This window comes from Oryza glaberrima, chromosome 6, assembly GCF_000147395.1.
Source record: "Oryza glaberrima chromosome 6, OglaRS2, whole genome shotgun sequence".
In the NCBI taxonomy this organism is placed as follows: Eukaryota; Viridiplantae; Streptophyta; class Magnoliopsida; order Poales; family Poaceae; genus Oryza; species Oryza glaberrima.
The window spans coordinates 18,832,951-18,851,405 of NC_068331.1; the positions used below are offsets into that span (position 1 = coordinate 18,832,951).

The following is an 18,455-nucleotide window of genomic DNA, read 5'->3' on the forward strand; positions in this document are numbered from 1 at the left end:
TAGTAGCTCGCTCTGCGACGAGGAGGGCATCGGTGGTGGCCTGGCGGGTAGTCTTGACATAGTTTGCCATCAATATCATCTTTACGTTAGAAGATGCTTCCACCTTATATCACTCGAGTACTTGCCCATCAAATATATATTTTTTGAAACTACAAAGAGTAAGCAATTAATTGAATGTGGTTGAAAAGTTTGGCTCTTCATCTCTTCCTTTTTCCAGATTTGGTTCTCCATGTGATATCTCTGGCACGCTGAAATTGCTGCCGCAAGTACAACAAGAGCGTCACCACCATCGATCGCCAGCTCGCGAAAACCAGAATCGTAGTAGTAGGAGCAACGTGTGTGTGATGAACTACCTATCCTTTGCGTGCAAAAGAAACAAGTAAACAAACAAAAGAATCCGAAATGGTCGCCCACCACCACTGCGCCGTCTGCGTCAGCGTGCCTCGTCGCAGTCGCAGGCAGCACAAAAGACGACCGCCGCAGCAGCCGCGAGCCGCGGGAAAAGCTGAGCAGTGCAGACCGCGGGAGATGGGACGATGGCCTTCGCCTCCTCGTGACCACCTCGATTTATTTCGCAACCACCCTTCCTCTTCGCTTCGTTTTCTTCTCCTCGACCCGCCAAACAGCAGCCCGCTCTTTTGATCTTTTCCTCCCTCTCTTCTTCTCCCTCCGAACCACGAGTCGCCGCCAATGGCCTCCTGACAAGGCCTCGTCTCGGTTCTCTGCTCGTGGTTGGGGGCTTCTTGGTTTCGCGGCGCGGGAACGCTCGCTCTTGGCGTTCTTGATTTTTTGGTTTGGGTGCCTTGGTGCTCGTTCTTGAGGCGTTCGTTTTCCCTTGGTTTGATGCGGCGGCGGTGGTGAGGGTGGGAGCAGCCGCAGGTCGGGAATGGAAGGGGACGAGGGCGCGGCGGCGGCGGCGGCGAGGATAAGGCTGGTGCGGTGCCCCAAGTGCGACAAGTTCTTGCCGGAGCTCCCCGCCTACTCCGTCTACGTCTGCGGCGGCTGCGGCGCCGCTCTCCAAGGTGCGCCGCCCTTCTCTTCATTGCCTCGCCGTGTGGTTCCCTTTCGCAGCCAATCGGTTGAATTTTGGGGCCTTTTTTTTTTTCTGTTTGATCGTCGATTGCATTCGTAGTATAGTTTGCATGATTTTTTTTTTCTTCTCGTTTTTTCTGTTCATTCTCTTGCGACCCATTCTGCAAAGAATCCGGGTTAATTAGTTAGTTAGTTAATTAATTGATTGGTTGATTGATTGATTTCGTGTGCTTGCTGAACTGTGATGGATTTGGGAATCGTCGGGATTATTGGTGCATCAAAGTTCGCACATGGACTTTGTCTTTGGTGACACTGACACTTGCGGCTGCGGAAAATTTTTGATTTGCTCAACTAGTCGTCATGTTTGCAGCAAATTTTAGGAAGACTTTGTTTAATGCCAACAAATATTGTCAGCTGTTTTATGCTTTCAAGAAAGTTCTGTACTTTGAGGGTTTAATCTGAATTCTCAACTTGCCCTCTTTGAAACGAACATTTTTTTTTATCAATTTCAACCTAGTGCCTTATTACAATGGGCAGATAGTGTTTACTCAATTCTTTTGGAAAAATGTAAATTTCTACACTGATGTAATCTTAATATTTGCGAAAAAAAATCTTGCTCACTGAAACTTGAAAGATGGCTGCCAGTCTGCCAACGACACCATTGCAGACTCGTTCTCTCTTCTTTTGCAGTTACTTCTATGCCTTCCTGAATAGATTACATGGGGCTTGACAAACAAAACATGGGTTGGATTTGACCTAAATATCTTAAGATTTTGGGTGATGGTTGAGTAGTTTTTATATAAATCCTGTGGATTGCGATTATTATGGGATTCTAGTTGCATTTTATTCCCCAATTGTGCTTGCCAACGTTGCTTTGGGGGGTCAATCGCAATGCCATTGGTGCTGGGGCTTGGAGAAGTGGTCTTCTTGTGCAGCACATCCTTGTCATATCCTAGTTAATAATAACATAATTTGACTTGCATGAGTTGCATCCTTTAACCCTCCTTTGTTAGGAATGAAGTGGTCAATTGAATATTGAGATGACATCATTCATCTTCTGAACATTTTTCAGCAAAGAAGAAGTACTCAGCCCAAGGTTCTGATAACTCTGATAATGGACATGTGAAGTACCTTGAGGTACTAGAGAGTGTTGCGGAGGCGCCTGAAGCAATGGATGGTGCTACCGCTGATGGTAGATCTATACCCAATAGAATTTCAGCTTTGCACAGTAGATCAGTTTACAACCATGAAGACAATCGAATGGCAAGAGGTCCAAGTACTTCAACAGGTGAAGCTACTATTAGAAACGATGGTAGGGAGGCAAAGTACATGCGCATCCGTAATGTGGAAAATGCTGACATGATGAAATCAGTAAGAGGAAGAGGTATATCTGACATATCTCCGAGGTCTCCAATCGATGGAATTCCACCCACCTCTTACCAAGCGGAAAGCCTTGTCAACTACCAATTACAGTCAAAATACAGATTCTCCAACAGGGAGCATGCCAATGATAGGGAATTGGATGGTCCAAGCAGAGTTAGGGGCCTTGAGAAAGATCGTGCTGAGCTCTTGAGGATGCTTGATGAGTTGAGAGACCAGGTGCAGCAATCATGTGAGGTTACTGATGCACCAAGTAGAAGTGCTACAACTAATAGACCTGCAGATGCCTCAAGTTCACATGGTGCGCATGATCAGCCAAATCAGCTGAGGCATGATCCATCTGTATTGCATTGGAATGGTTCTCATCACTCGCCATCCTTGAATGTGCAAAGTCCTAATATCCCACAAGTCCATGCTCCATTGCCTACTCGACAGAATCTTCATGGATATGCAGAGCCCATCCCGCATGCGAGAGCCTCTAGCTATCATGCTGGTGCTGGTTACCCCTGCAGAAATGTTGATAATTTCTTCTTTGGACATCATGATCCTGACCCTTTGCTCTCATGTCACCATGAAGGCTTGTACCATCAGCCCGTCTGTTCTTGCTTCAATTGTTACCACCGAGAGTTTTTGCCTGTACAGGGAACTCCCCTTGGTTTTACTGATCAAAGGGCACCATACCTTATGAACAGTTATGGAGCATATCCTGTAGAGGGTCCCCTATATGGTCAGCAGAGATACACTTCAAGAGGTACTAATACTTCTTTACAGAGGAATCACCTGAGGACCAATGTAAGGAAGAAACCGGCACAAACTTGTGAGCCGATTGCAGGTGGTGCCCCTTTCACCATATGCTACAATTGCTATGAAGTGCTGCGAATACCAATGAAACATTCTTTGTTGGGAAAGGAGTATAAGCTGATGTGTGGATCATGCTCACATGCAATTCTAGTCAACCTTGATGGAAGCAGGCTCAATGTTTCAGAACCTGCGCCCGGTATAAATTTATCTGCTGCACTGCAAAATGGTATTGGTGATAGCATGAGAAACAATGGGCATGCTAATGCTGATGAGAGGTTGCTTCCACAATATTGTTTTTCTAATGGAAGTCATGAATCTCAAGAAAAAGATCTAGAATCAAGTTCAAGTGAATCAGATAGCAAACACACTCCTCTAGGGACTGATTCTGAAAATACTCCCCAGTCCAGGGATCTTCCTTCTGAAGCCAATGTAATTTCCCATGTACCAAGTTTACCGCATCATGATCGTTGTGGATTCTCACCATCGGAAGATTCTGGAAAGGGAAGTAGAAGTACCCATTCTGAACATGAAAAGGCTATCCTATTTACTGAAAGTTGCAAACGGAACTCAATTAAAGATGTATGTGTAGCCAATGAGACACAGTCGCCAGTCGATGAGTTTGATTATACTTTATATGCACAAGATATGCTAAATTTGCCACAAAATGTTGGCCATACTAGGTCTACAAAGGCAGGCGATTCATTTCTAACCAATCTCATTAAAAGGAGCTTCAAAATGAACAATGGAACACGCAATGGAAGAGCAAGGATTTTTGTTAATGGCTTTCCTATCTCTGACCGTGCAGTCAGGAAGGCTGAGAAGCTAGCTGGAGAAATCTGTCCTGGTGATTACTGGTAAAATTCCTCAGGCTGCAGAGTGCTAAACTATGTTTGGTTTATATTTTGATTCCTGCATTTCAGTTATGCTTCAGTAATCTTGAAAAGAAACTTAAATAGTCGCCTACATTAATATAACAAAATTCTATTGTGTACTTTCTTTCTTGTATTGAATATTTGAGTATACAAAATTTTGATCTGATGTTCTGTTACTTAGGTATGATTATCGTGCTGGGTTCTGGGGTGTTATGGGGCGACCCTGCCTTGGCATGATACCTGTAAGAACACTTGTCTTGGATATTGTTCATTTCTTCCTGTATGCTATCCTATCGATAAAATCTCTAAGTTGTTTTTTTTCCTTGCAGCCTTATATTCCAGAGTTCAATTATCCTATGCCCAAGAACTGTGGTGGTGGAAACACCGGCATATTTATTAATGGGAGAGAACTTCATCAGAAGGATTTGGATCTACTTGTGTCTCGAGGACTGTCTGATTCCCCTGGCAGATCTTATATAGTTGAAAATTCTGGGAAAGTTTCAGATGAAGTTTCTGGTGAAGAGCTTTATGGCCTTGGCAAGCTTGCACCGACGTAAGTATCTCTTTAAATTCTAGTCATTTTAAATTCTGCAAAAGCAAATTAATCTAGATTATTTCGGTAGTCAAGGCTAGCTCCTGAACTGCAGTTAATATGACAGATGCTATTGCTATAATCTTGTTTGCGATGCCTCTTAATTCCTGTGGTGATACAACTTAATCCTGGACCATTTTTTTTTAACAACATAGGATCATATAAATCTATTTCCAAGGAAACTTATTCTACAAATCCAATGACATCATGGAAAATATGTTAATGGATTGTGCTCACCATTAGCTCTTTTTTAGAGTCATCTATTTGGACACACAGTGATGTATATGGGTTATATAGATTGTTAGATTATAATCATAATGCCATGTTATGCTACAGCTACACCCATCTGCCCAGTATAATTTCTAAACCTTTCACAAAAGAATACAGCCTAACAACAGTTGTGTTGGTCAGAAGTAATTGTGGGCTTGTGGCACTACATATTTTTAATTTGATCAACATTCCCTAAAATATGTCCAGGAATCAGGGTGGTAAAAATAGCAAGATTTGTAAGTGTTAGAAGGATTGGGAATCTTGTTGTGAAGTAATGCCCTACTACATTTCATCTTTCTTATTTTTTGTGGCCCTATTCTTTTTTTCATATTAATATATACTCCCTCCGTTTCACAATGTAAGTCATTCTAGCATTTCCCACATTCATATTGATATTAATGAATCTAAGACATATATATCCATCTAGATTCATTAACATCCATATGAATATGGGAAATATTAGAATGACTTACATTGTGAAACGGAGGAAGTACGGCATTATGGTGAACTAGTGAATAGAAATGATAGAAAAGCATTGGCCTCAGATCTATAACGTGCCTGGTGTCTAGTGCCACCACCAGTAGGCAATTCCAAAATCATAGTTATGCATAGTTTCAGAAATCCTTTTGCGAAAATATGTCATCAATATCAGAGCTACATTAGTCGACTATCCTTGCGACTAAACAAGTGTTGTGAAGATAATTCATTTCATCTCCAGTTGCCTTTATGTACTGCAAAATCCTGGTACACAGGATACTGAATCTCTGATACTCTTTTCAAGGATTGAATTTCTGCATTAGTCTTGGAACTACATTATGTTCTTTATTTGTTGAATTGGTGTGGTTTTTCTACTCTGGCCCACACGGCCATAACCCTTTTTTTTCTGAATGGTTTGTGCTATTTGAATCTGTTATGTAACTATTCTGACGATTGATTACAATTATAGTGTGGAGAAAATGAGGCGCGGATTTGGCATGCGAGTCCCAAGAATCATCCAGTGACAAACTGACGGGTCAATACAATACATTCACAAGCTCTGGAGATGCTAAGGGACAAGCCAATGCCATAGCTCATAGCTGCAGCTCACACAAGTCACAACAGGGTGACTTGAGTTTTCCAAGAATACTGTTTCTAGTTTAGCTCGTGAATCTAGTTATCGTCCTCCTTTCTTGTTGCCTGATTGTGCTGCCCCTTCAGATGTCATATGAAGGCATTCTTGTAGTTTTCTAGTGTATTTGTGATTTCTTTTCGACCTGGTACAATGATTTGAGGGGGGTGGGGGGGGGGGGGGGGGAGGTGGGGGGAGGAGGGAGGTAGTCAATTGAATTTGTTTGGTTTGCATTCTAACATGTATTATGCACCTTCGAAGAATGATGTTGAAATGCATGACAAAACGCATCAAAATGAGCTCAATTAGAAGGTACAGGAAGGAGTTGCTGGGGATGGTTTGAACTAAACTTGCTGCCTTATCTTTTTTCTTATTTCTTTTTTTTTTTGCAAGAGTAACAATCTCTTGATTCTGAGCATGACTATATTTAAGGTACACTATTGTATGTTTGACGAAGTATTTGACACATTGCTACTGACTTGGAAAAAACAGTCCTACAACGTGGCACAATAACAGTAGTCCATAAGACTAACAGCCTCAGTTTTGAGATCATGAAGGGATGATCTGTATTCTTTTGAGATAATGGAAGCTTTAGTAAACTAAGTTAATTGCATCAAGATGGTACAATCAAACTGAGTCACTTACCTCTGTATAAAATGCACACGGCCAAAAAAAAAAGGAAGAAACAACTAGAAATATCTCCCAAGCGTAAAAGTTTAAAAGAAATATATATCTTAGTGGCTATCAATCAGTAGTCTAGACCACCACTCATATCCTGGATAAAAAAACTCCTACGCCACTTGGTCCAACCGTCGTGATACCACTGCAATAGTATCCCGTAGTCTCGGTCCGTGGAGATTAATCTAGATATGTAGTCACCGGATAACTTAAGTTTGGACTTAAGATTGGTGTAAATGCAATTTACGTTTATACTTATATTTTTTTATTAATTTAGAGAACTTTTAGCTTATTTGATGATTTTGACTTTCCTACAAACTAATCCATTAAACCCCCTAGAGGCCTAGGCTATCTCGTGTGCTAGATGAAATTATATACACAATATTTTCAACGTAACTTGTCTCTGCATATGTTGTTTATGAAGCAACAAAAATGAAACAATATTATATTGGATGGACTATTTTAACCATCAATAGAAAATTTCCACGCCTAGGGCTGAACTAATGGGATCTCAAATATTTTCATAAATTACATAGCATTTTTCAAGATTATAATGAGGATTATGGAGCTAGGCATGGGGCCCAAGCCCTAGCTGCCCCATGCCTGATTCTGCCATTTAAATATCTTATCGCTTGTATGGTACTTTTTATAGGAATATAAATATGAAACCTCCGACTGAAAATAGCGTTACCGCCCGCGGATGAAATGGAGGTGAGAAGCGGACTTGGAGGAGGAGATTCTGTCGGCGGCGTGAACGGCAACGGCGAGCCGTCGACGACGTGTCCTTTGCCCCCTATCCATTTTCCAGTAGCGCAGAAGTTGGGGGGAGGCTTATCATAGTGGGCCAGGCCAGCTCGTGAAATCCACGCGAGGGGGGAAAAGCAGACAAGGAATAATGGCTCAGCATCCAGCAGGCAAGGCCCAATCCATAAGGCCTAAATACTACTTGTAGTCACTGCACAGCGTTACATTACAACTTTGCATCTAAGAAAGCACAGCAATTTACGAAGGATAAAAAGTCTACTTTAACTCCCTCCAATATATGCCTGATCCAATTCGTATCTCAACCACGAAACCATATATATCGCCTCTCCAAATATTGAAACCAGTACAAAATAATTTCCTTTGACAGTTTTCAATATGGTTTCAACTACCAACATGGCATGGTTGACATCGTCTTCAATTGATGTGTCGCTTACATGTCACTAGAAGTAAAGATAAAATTAAAATGAAAAAAAACAATGAGACCCCGTGTCAGTTGGACTTAGATTAGAAAGAAAAAATACAGTGGACCCATGTGGGTGTTAGTGTCCCTTCTCCTCTTCCCCTCTCTTCTATTCCCTCTCTTTTCGACACCATGACTACCTTAACAACAACGCTAGTGGATTGACGGTGGGGATGCAGGGAGTGCCTCGGTACAGAGGAGATGGTGGAAGAGAGAGGTCGGGGCCCCAACCTGTTTAGTTTGCTTCAGCTCATGTGTGTCTTTATTCTAGTATAGACCTAGCTTCTTGGTGCAATTCAGCAATTAGTTGAGACTAGTTATTTTAGGCCTTAAATTGTGTAAAACCGTTTTAATTTACACTTCCACATATATAACTCATTTTAGTTAAAAGTTTTAAAACCGCCAATTCACCCCTCTAGTCGGCCTTCTTGATCCTATGGCGGGAACTCTCCCGGGGATTAGCTCCTAACGACAAGATTGCTATTATAATAAAATCTATTATATTTTAGGATAGAGGTAAACTATAGTAGGCTAGTGTAGCTAGGTTTTATTGCGCTCCGTCAAAGGTTGAGCACGGAGGATGCACAAAATAATGGCCGTGTCCCAACCACAATAAATCAATTCGTGATGGATTATGTCTCAAAGGTGTAACTAATGTCTGCTTGATATGATTGTATGTGTGGGCCGGGTTGCCATAACTCACAATCTATTCGTGTGTCATCTTGTGCCCCCTCTTCTATTTTCTGTTAATCCAATATATGCTCGCACTGTATTTTTCATCAATTTTCATGTATCATGTATATTATTATCTAAAAAAATGTACCATGTATATTAATTGAGTTTTAAAATAAACAAGCTGCAGATATATGCATGACCATCTCATCTTTATCACACAACTTTATGTGAAACTTAGCATAGTTTATATCCGTAGTTTTTTCTTTTACATATCAAATAAGGATAGGATGAATGTGTAAATCTATCTTAACAAAATTTCGAATAAAAAAGTTCAAATACTTATATGAACTACTATCATCCAATAGTAGCTTATATAGTAGAAGGTACCATATAAGTAAAAAACAAACACCTAACTTATCATCTAAGAGTATTTACAACGGGATGACATGGCGAGTTACCTTATGCTTTCATATCGAATATGAGACGGCATCTTAGTTATGGAAGTTATCGTTCCCATGCTAGATCCGCCCCGGATGGAATGCTTCTTGGAGGCGTAAATTAAAGCCGATGTCGGTGCTTACTTTGGATGCCACATGCTTTCTTTCTCTCCTTTATTAATTTTCTTTTTCAGAAAACAAAAATGCATGACGAGGCTGTGCCATCCGTCCGTAGCGCACGCGCAAAGAAATGAGAGAGATCAGCGGTGGGGTATGGCCCACGTGTCAGCGCTATCATGCATACGTGTATCTCCGCGGTAAAGGTGATCCCTGATTGTTTTTTTGTTTGAAAATTTCAATCACCTTGACGGTACCTGCGCACAGCGTACGGAAGAGGCTCCTCTGACGTAGTGCCCTCTTACATGGGTGGCTAACATGTGGGTCTATTATCTATAAGGTCCACATGTCATCCTCTCAAAGTTAGAGGACAGTATGTTAGAGGATCACGTTCTATTGCGTGCTACTCATTCATGACCTTTTCTTTCCTATACCCTTAATTTCTCTTAATTGGTCATCTTCTTCTCTCTTTTTTTTTTTTTACAATCCAATAATGCAAAAGAACAAAGCCGGCTTTACTGGAGTAAGAAGGTAGATCACGAAGTAAGCTTAACTCAACCAACTAATAACTAATTAGATTCTTTTTTAACCTGTTCATCTCCATGTTAAAAATCTAACTTAAACACAAATATTCGTACTTACGATGATGTGCAAGTTATAGACTTGACATGCATATTTGTATTCATAGCTTATTATTTTTCCAGTGCTAGATGATATACTCATCAACAGCTTTCTCAATCCAAGGTATACCGGTCTAGCTATAGTCCCAAAGGGTGCTAACATGAATAGAGTGTATATACATATTTATATGGATAAATGTGCACGTAATTAATTATACTAGCGTCGGGATTGTATTGTGTTTTAAAATAGGAAAAAGTACGAATTACCCCCTAACAATTGTGGTCGGCCGAATTACACCCCTAAACTCGAAAACCGGTCATTTTACACCCTCAATTATTGAAACCAGACAAATAACCCCCCTAAACACTGTTTTGAGTGGTTTTGACTAGAAATTACACACGTGGCGCCAACGTGACAATCCAGTCAGCAAAAAAAAAAAAACTCCCTGAGCCCACTTGTCAAACCTATCCCTCAACCCAATCCTGTGATTCCTCCCTGCTCTCTCTTGCGTATGTCAGCGGAGGCGGCAGGCAGCTGGCGGTGGAGGCGGACCTCGCCTGGGTGGTGGGTGGCGGAGGCGTACCGGGCAGCCGGCGGTGGAGGCGGACCTCATCTGGGCGGCGGGTGATGGAGACGAACCTGACAGCCAGCGGCGGAGGCGGACCTCGCCCGGGCGGCGGGTGGTGGAGGCGAACCCGGCAGCAGGCAGCGGAGGCGGACCTCGCTCGGGCGATGGGTGGTGGAGGCGAACCCGGCAGTAGGCGGCGGAGCGGAGCCGTATGCCTGAGCGCGCACACGGGAGAGAGAAAGAGAGCGACCAGGGAGAGAGAGGTATGACCGGTGGGTCCAAGGGAGTTATTTTTATTTTTATTTGCTGACTGGATTGCCACATAGGTGCCACGTGTGCAAACTCTCTAGTCAAAACCGCTCAAAACAGTGTTGAGGGGGGTAATTCGTCCGGTATTAAAAGTTCGGGGGTGAGTAATGTCTGGTTTTCTGGTTTAGGGGGTAATTCGGTCAACCACGATAGTTCAGGGGGGTAATTCGTACTTTTTCCTCTAAAATAAATAATGAGGTAGAGAGTCAACTATGCTCGCTGGTAGAGGTTTTTTCCTTGCGAAGCACCCGGTAAGTTGGGCTCGGTCTAATGGACTAACAACACCTTCGGTCTATCCCAAGTGTAACTGGTCCAATACGAAAAGTTATTCAAGACAACTCTATACGTATTTATACGTATAAAGTGTACACATATAAATTTTATATAAAAAAACTTTTAATGTAGAACATTTTATAAAGAAGTATTTGAATCCGACAGTCGCATTGCTTCGCTTATTTAATTATATGATTATCTGAATCGCTTATTGGTAAATAAAAAAATATTTGTGAGTATAAATTTTATATATGTCTCCTTAGCGACTTAAAAGCAAATGTTGTAATTTGTAAATAAACTATGATGAGAAAAATCAAATTCAAAATTAAGTTCTAAAATTTAAATTTTATCTTATAAACATAAGCCTAAGCGATACAATGAGACTTTGAATCGGAATCGGATATAAATTTGGATAGATAAACTTATCAAAATTTAACATGGTGCAAAAAGAAAGTGTAGGCATTCGCACACTTAGACTTCCCACAAACTTTTGCGCGATAGCCCTTTGATAGAGTTATATATGGAGACAAATGCTTCTTATTTGATTCTCTCAGAAATATTAGGTTCAATTCAATAAAAAGGAGTTTCTTATTCGATGGTTGCATAATTGTTTTACTACTCTATTGTCGATTAATTCCTAGAAAATCTAGTAGATCACATGGAAGCATATAGACTTTATATGACCTCATTCTCTCTCCATTACCGTGAAATCACAACCTAATTCTCTTGCCCCGCACGTCTCACCATGCCCGCTATGTCGGTGAGAACCATCGGTCACACCTTCCCCGTGACGTCTTCTCCAAATACTTCTTTGCAATGCCGTCGTCACCCCTCTTCACAAGCTTTGGTGAGTTTCTACATGCTTCCTTTCTCCTCCCCTATCGATCTCTAGCAGCACCTACACCACCACCACTTCACCGACGACTCATCTCCACCACATCCTTCCACTTCTTCTCCACATCCTCCTTTGTGATGCTGTTGTCACCCATCTTCACCAACGTTGGCAAGTTTTTGCATGCTCCCTTTCTCCTCCCCTATCTCTAGTAGCATCGACACCACCACCGCCTCACTGCATACCCATCTCCTCCATCCCATTGTCGGTTCTTCACCATCTTAGCTTTCCTTCTAAACCTGTCCTTACTAGCCATACCTCCTCCTATTGAATGCTTTTGCCCAATCTCGAGATTCAATATGACGTACGTGATGGAGGTTCGACGTCACGGCTATTGAGAGAGATGTTGCCGTGGAGAGCTCATTGAGGAAGTCACTGTTGTCTTCGCTGGTGAGTTCTCCCCACTATCTCCCTCCCTCTCTCTCATGTATATCCTACTTTAGTTATGGTGATAGTCTAATAATCAGTTACAAAACTGTAGTATAATATTATATTCACTAAACTGAAAACCATGAATATTAAGCAACGCCTTTCATAGCCTTTGAAATTGTGTTTTTCCATTAAGGACTTGAATATCCATTAGACCGTAAGATGTTTGAATCCGAACTTGTTTATTTTATATTTAGAAAACATAGACGCATGAGATCCGCACATTGTTTCTTAGAGTGAGGGGAGAGAGTTATAACATGAGTAGAATAACACTCATAATAATTCCTCCCTACGATGTTATTTGAGGCTTCATGTTACTTAAAAATTTAATGTAAATATGTAGTAATATAAACCATGTTTAAAGCCACGATAAAATAAATAATAATTATAATATTTCTAAAATACAAATATTATTATGAAAATTGATAGCGTTATTTTTATTAGTTTAAAGGTGGAGGAATTGTCCTCCTCACCTACCATCGTAGTTTTTTTTTTTAAGAAAAACGCCTTTCAAATGAAACCGCCTCATCCAAAAAAACTCAAATAAAAAAACTAAACACCGTAGTTTCAATTCCATTACAACGCACGGATACGACACAAGTGTATTTAAAAACGGAGCTAACACACTGTATATATTACTTCCTCCGTTTCTAAATATTTAACACCATTAACTTTTTAAGCACATGTTTGACCGTTCGTCTTATTCAAAAACTTTTGTGAAATATGTAAAACTATATGTCTACATATAAGTATATTTAATAATGAATCAAATGATAGGAAAAAAATTGATAATTACTTAAATTTTTTTAAATAAGATAAACGGTCAAATATATTTAGAAAAATCGGTGTCAAATATTTAAAGAAAGAGAGGGAGTATTATATAGTGCCATGGCAGATTGCTTGGGTGACGAGAGATTCCAGAGATCGAGTAGTGATCTGATCGACTTGGTGCACGCACGGGCGGTGGGTGATGGACTGATCAGATGACCAACTCACCGAGATGAGCACGCACGCACAGCTGCAACGCATCACGTGATGAGTACGTGATCTTCTTTCGGGTCATATAGGACATGAAACCGTGTCAAGCTTACACGCGACGTGTATATTGTATCACGTTCTTTCCCTCGGTTCTGGAGATAATACCTGTTGGGGCCAAGGTTATTTCAGGGAAGAAGAAAAAAGGTTTTAGGTACGTACGTGCTGATGATTCTTTTTTTTTTTCTGATTTTTTTGTCACTTTACTTGCTAGCTTACAAAATTAAGTGTCGACATACTATTTAATTTTTGTGAATTTGGTCGCTTTATCAGACTTTATGCATACATACGTCGATTAACTCTTCTATTTTTTTTAATTTTGTTTCTAAGTATAGTTTTTTACTTATTTGCTAACTTACACCTGTACCTTATTAATTAGGAGGGGTCATCTCGTTGATCAACCATTTATATATATAGTTCCCTACAACACGAGTACTTAAAAAATACTCCCAACGTCCCAAAATAAGTGTAGTTTTACACTATTTATGTTTAACGTTTGACCGTTCGTCTTATTTGAAATTTTTTTACGATTAATATTTTTATTGTTACTAGATGATAAAACATGAATAGTACTTTATGTGTGACTAACTTTTTTTTAATTTTCTCATAAATTTTTCAAATAAGACGGACGGTTAAACTTTGGACACAGATTCCCACGACTGCACTTATTTTGGGACGGAGGTAGTACAAGATAATTAAAAAAGTAGAAATTTTGGTTTGGAATCTACTAGAAAAACTACTCCACAACACAAGGTTTATAATTTACAATAAAAAATATAGTTTAGAATATAATATTCATTTTTAAAAATATTTCATGTAAGATATGACGATATATCCTATTACTGTTCTAAGATAGGCAAATACATTAAATTATATGTGCCTATTTCTTGAAATAAAAACAGATTGTGGATCACTTCGTCAGCTTTGTCGCCTTCAGCTGAATTGTACAATATTAAACTATACGGATAAAATATATACTTTTGCCTACGTCATTTTAAAGTCAAACATACTTTGATTGAACTGTACGGATAAATAATGAACTATCACCAACATAATCCAGCATGTCACCATGGTTACTCTACACATAATTTGGTTTATATCAGGCAATAATAATTCATGAGAATTATCATTTACTTCTATCATCAACCAGAGGTACATAGAAACAACTATCAGAGTGTATTTGGATAATGGGTTAGGAGAGGTGGAATTGGTAAATAGAAATGAATGGAGGGATATGATGAAATGAAGCGAGAAGAATGAATGGTTAGGATTAAAACTTATTCTTTGAGAGATAAGAAATCATATCCCAAACCTATTATCCAAACATAGTCTGAAGTAAATAAGATACTTGAGCCACAGCCAAAAAAAAAGGTCATGGTGAAAAACCAGAGTGTGCTGTTACTCTGCAGTGCAAAAGAAGGGAGTAGAAAATAACCTGAAAATGAATCGAGCGGTGGGTCACACAAAAAGCACCTGCCCACTGCCTTCCCCTTCCTCGTTGGCAGCTTCCCCCGGCGCCACCTATGCCTCGCCGCTTCACCCTCCACTCTTTCCCGTTTTGCCCCTCCTCCTGCCTCTTCTTCCTCTTCCTCCAGCCACCGAACTCACCAACAACGAGACGACTCAGGGGAGATCAACCTGCTCTCCACTACTGTGGACTGCAGTGGAGTCCGTGGTGAGTGAGGCACACACACGCGTCCTTCTCCGGCGAACGATGGGGTGGGGTGAGCCGCCGGCGCCGCAGCAGAGGAAGGCGGCAGGGGGCGGCGGGCTGAAGCTGCTGCTGTCCGTGCTCCTCGTCGGCCTCGCCCTGCGCCTGCTCGTCAACCCCTCCGCGTACCTCCTCCTTTCGTCGTCGTCGACGACGACCACCGCCGCCGTCGCGCCAGGGCAAGGGGACGACGCGGTCCTCGCCGGCGGCGGCTCGCTGCCTTCCAACGGTGAGATGTTCTTGGGATCGATGCTGTTGTTGCTTTGCTCCTTTTCAACCGTTTGTTTTTCTTCTTTTTTTTTGTTTCTTTACTTTTTGGGTTGTTTCTCGTGACATGGAAACGCAGCTGAAGGAAAGGAAGTACTCTAGTAGCAGTACTAGTGGAGGAGTATTAGTGTGACTTTTCGCTCTCAATTTGATATTTTGGCACAAATTCAGCATTTTTTTGATCGAATTAAGGGGATTCGGAACATGAAAAGAAATTGTATATATCTTTTTTGGTAACTGAGAATTTTCCATTGATTGAACTTGAAGATGGAGGGATCACCGGATCCTTGGTTAAACAAGGGAAGAAAATGCTGAAATGTTTATTACACATGAGAGTAAATTGTAAATATTTTCTTCTTCGATAAAAAGATCCAATCATTTCTGAATGAGAGGGTTAATTTCTCCCTTCTTATCATGTTCGCGTGATATTATAGTTAATTACTCCCGATATAGTTTATTGTTCAGGTGCCAGGTCTGTGGACCTCAGTCTTGATTCTTGTGATTTGTGTCTGACCCCAGATGCAGTTTGAACAATAGGTCCAGTGTCACCTTGCAATATTTTTGAGCGAGAGATGACTCCTGATGACTCCAGCTGTAAGGCTTTGATTGATCACTTTCATTAGTTTAGTGAAAAAAAAAACTGAGGTTAAATCCTCTATGGAAGTGTCGGTGTGGGATCTAGAGCTATGGAAGCTTTCCCTTTTTAATATGCCAAAAGGGCTCTCTTTGCGTGTACCCTCAATTTGTTCCATACTACTACATGTTTAGTTACATATACTTATAGTATTATTCCCTTTGTAATTTAATTACCATACATTTCCTGATAAATGCAGGAAGTTGTGATTTATTCCATGGTAAATGGGTCCCTGATTCATCTGGCCCTGATTACACTAACAACAGCTGCCGCTTCATCGAGACTCCACAGAACTGTATGACAAATGGAAGGCCTGACAGTGGCTATCTTTATTGGAGATGGAAGCCCTATGGCTGCGAGATGTCGCGGTTTGAGGGCGAGAAGTTTTTGGAGGCCATGCGGGGAAAACATTGGGCTCTTATTGGTGATTCAATCCTCCGAAATCACGTTCAATCGTTGCTTTGCCTTCTTGCTAAGGTATTCTGTGGTTTATGTGATGAAGTCTTTAATACTTTATAGTTCAGAAAAAAAATACTGCCATCGTGTAGTAATTACAAGATAGTATATTGTTGACCAATCTATCTCTAGTACTTCACTAATAAGCTCAACCTATGTTCAGTAAAATACTAGCAAAATAAGCACACTGGCATACTTTTTACCAGCTAGTTCTAACTATACTACCATTTGCAATTCTCCAGGCAAATTTCGTGGGATTGAGGATGTGTCGATGATTTTTTTTATGTGAACGCTGAGTCAGAGCTGAATATGTTTTTGTTATTACTGAAAAACGACATTAATTTCTGATGTTGGTGGATTAGTTCTGCTTTTTTGCACATGCAGATTTTTTAGAGCAATGCTACTATTTATATTGTTAATGTGCTATCAGCTGTGCTTGCTTGAATTTGTAGTAATAGTACTTACCAACAAACCAGAAATTCAAGAGAAGTGAATAATTTTATAATCTGATTTAGGTTGAAGAGCCTACTCAGGTCTACCATGACAAGACATTCAAATCAAGGAAGTGGCACTTTGCTTTGCACAACATCACAGTCTCTCTTATCTGGGCACCGTTCCTTGTCGAAGCTGAAATATTTGAGGATGATGATGGAGTATCAACTTCTGAGCTCCAACTGCACCTTGACATTCTTGACTCAAACTGGACAAGGCAATGGAACAGCTTCGACTATTTAGTGATATCGACAGGCCAATGGTTCCCGAAAACCGCAGTCTACTGGGAGAATGGAGCTGTGACCGGCTGCCACTATTGCCAGGACAAGAGTATAGCGGAACTGACTTTTGAGTATGCCTTCCGCAAGTCACTCAGAAAAACCTTCCAATTCATCACGTCCTCACCTCACAAGCCAGTGGTCTTCTACAGAACATGGTCACCGTCGCATTTTGAGAATGGTGAGTGGTCCAGTGGCGGGACTTGCAAGAGGACAGTTCCATTCAAGCCAGGGGAAACCGGCGATCGAGAATTGGACATGAAGATGTGGAGGATCGAGAGAGAAGAGTTTGCCAAGGCAGTTGTGCACGACAGGCACAACAACGCCGGCCGTCTGAAGCTGCTCGACACATTTGAGCTCTCACTGCAAAGGCCTGACGGCCACCCTGGGCCTTACCGGACGTATCATCCTTTCGAGAAGGCGACATCGGCCAAAGTTCAGAACGACTGCCTGCACTGGTGCTTGCCCGGTCCTATTGATGCGTGGAACGATATAATCATGCAGATGTTGGCAATAAACTGAAACCTCCTGAATCATCTAAATTTTGACAAAAAGTGTTGATTCAGACCTGATTATTATACATAGGTAAACTTCTTAGCATAATCAAGTGCCTTCTTTTTTGGCGCTCATTGAAGAATTTCCAGTAGGTAAGTATCGGTCTTTTGTTGTAGCCTGTCTGATTGCGGCACCCATCTGCAGCCATAGGAATGTCCCCTGGCCGTAATTATCAGTTATGAACTTGGGTTGTGTTGTACAACTTGAGATAGTTGATTTAAAGAGTCAAATATAAGTCTCATCAGCTACTCGTCTTCTGTTTTCAGCTAATTGAGCTCTGAAATGATCAGTCCTTTTATACCTTGACAAGTTGAAAATTGTACCACCTGTAACGTGAAAAATTAAGATAATGATGTAAAAAATTGGAAACCACTTGTAACGTGCCCATCATTATACAGTGTAAATAAAACAAGAGAATGATGTAGAAATATTATACCTGAATTGCTTCTAACGTAAAGAATAGTTGGTAAATTGTATGAAGAAAATTGGCATGTCATACGGAGCGGAGCAAGTTGGATGACAAAAGAAAAACAGGCACATACATGCTCGTGCATAGTAAGCTCGAAATTTATTGAAAGAAAACCTCTTTTGTAAAGGCATGATGATTGCTTGCGACATGCTCACCGTCATGAACAAACGAACATGGCTTTCGTACAGACATACGTCCTGCATTGGTGCACTATTGTTGTGACGTATTCGGCACCGAATAATTCGATCCAAGCACACAAAGAATGATAAATACCAAAAA

General features: G+C 40.9%; 2 protein-coding genes across 2 annotated transcripts; both read left to right on the forward strand.

The window, feature by feature from the left end:
- The first annotated feature begins 461 nt into the window (after positions 1-461).
- LOC127776843 (uncharacterized) lies at positions 462-6,217 on the forward strand. The gene is made up of 5 exons (XM_052303405.1): positions 462-1,022; positions 2,105-4,067; positions 4,267-4,327; positions 4,415-4,638; positions 5,894-6,217. The coding sequence occupies exons 1-5, from the start codon at positions 887-889 to the stop codon at positions 5,946-5,948; spliced, it is 2,439 nt and encodes an 812-aa protein (XP_052159365.1). The 5' UTR covers positions 462-886; the 3' UTR covers positions 5,949-6,217.
- An 8,357-nt stretch (positions 6,218-14,574) lies between these two features.
- Positions 14,575-17,972, forward strand: LOC127777141 (protein trichome birefringence-like 24). Its single transcript, XM_052303679.1, is given in 4 exon segments — positions 14,575-14,699; positions 14,701-15,254; positions 16,126-16,403; positions 16,898-17,972. Coding segments are annotated over 4 exon segments (1,734 nt in total). The 3' UTR covers positions 17,675-17,972.
- Positions 17,973-18,455: the final 483 nt, after the last annotated feature.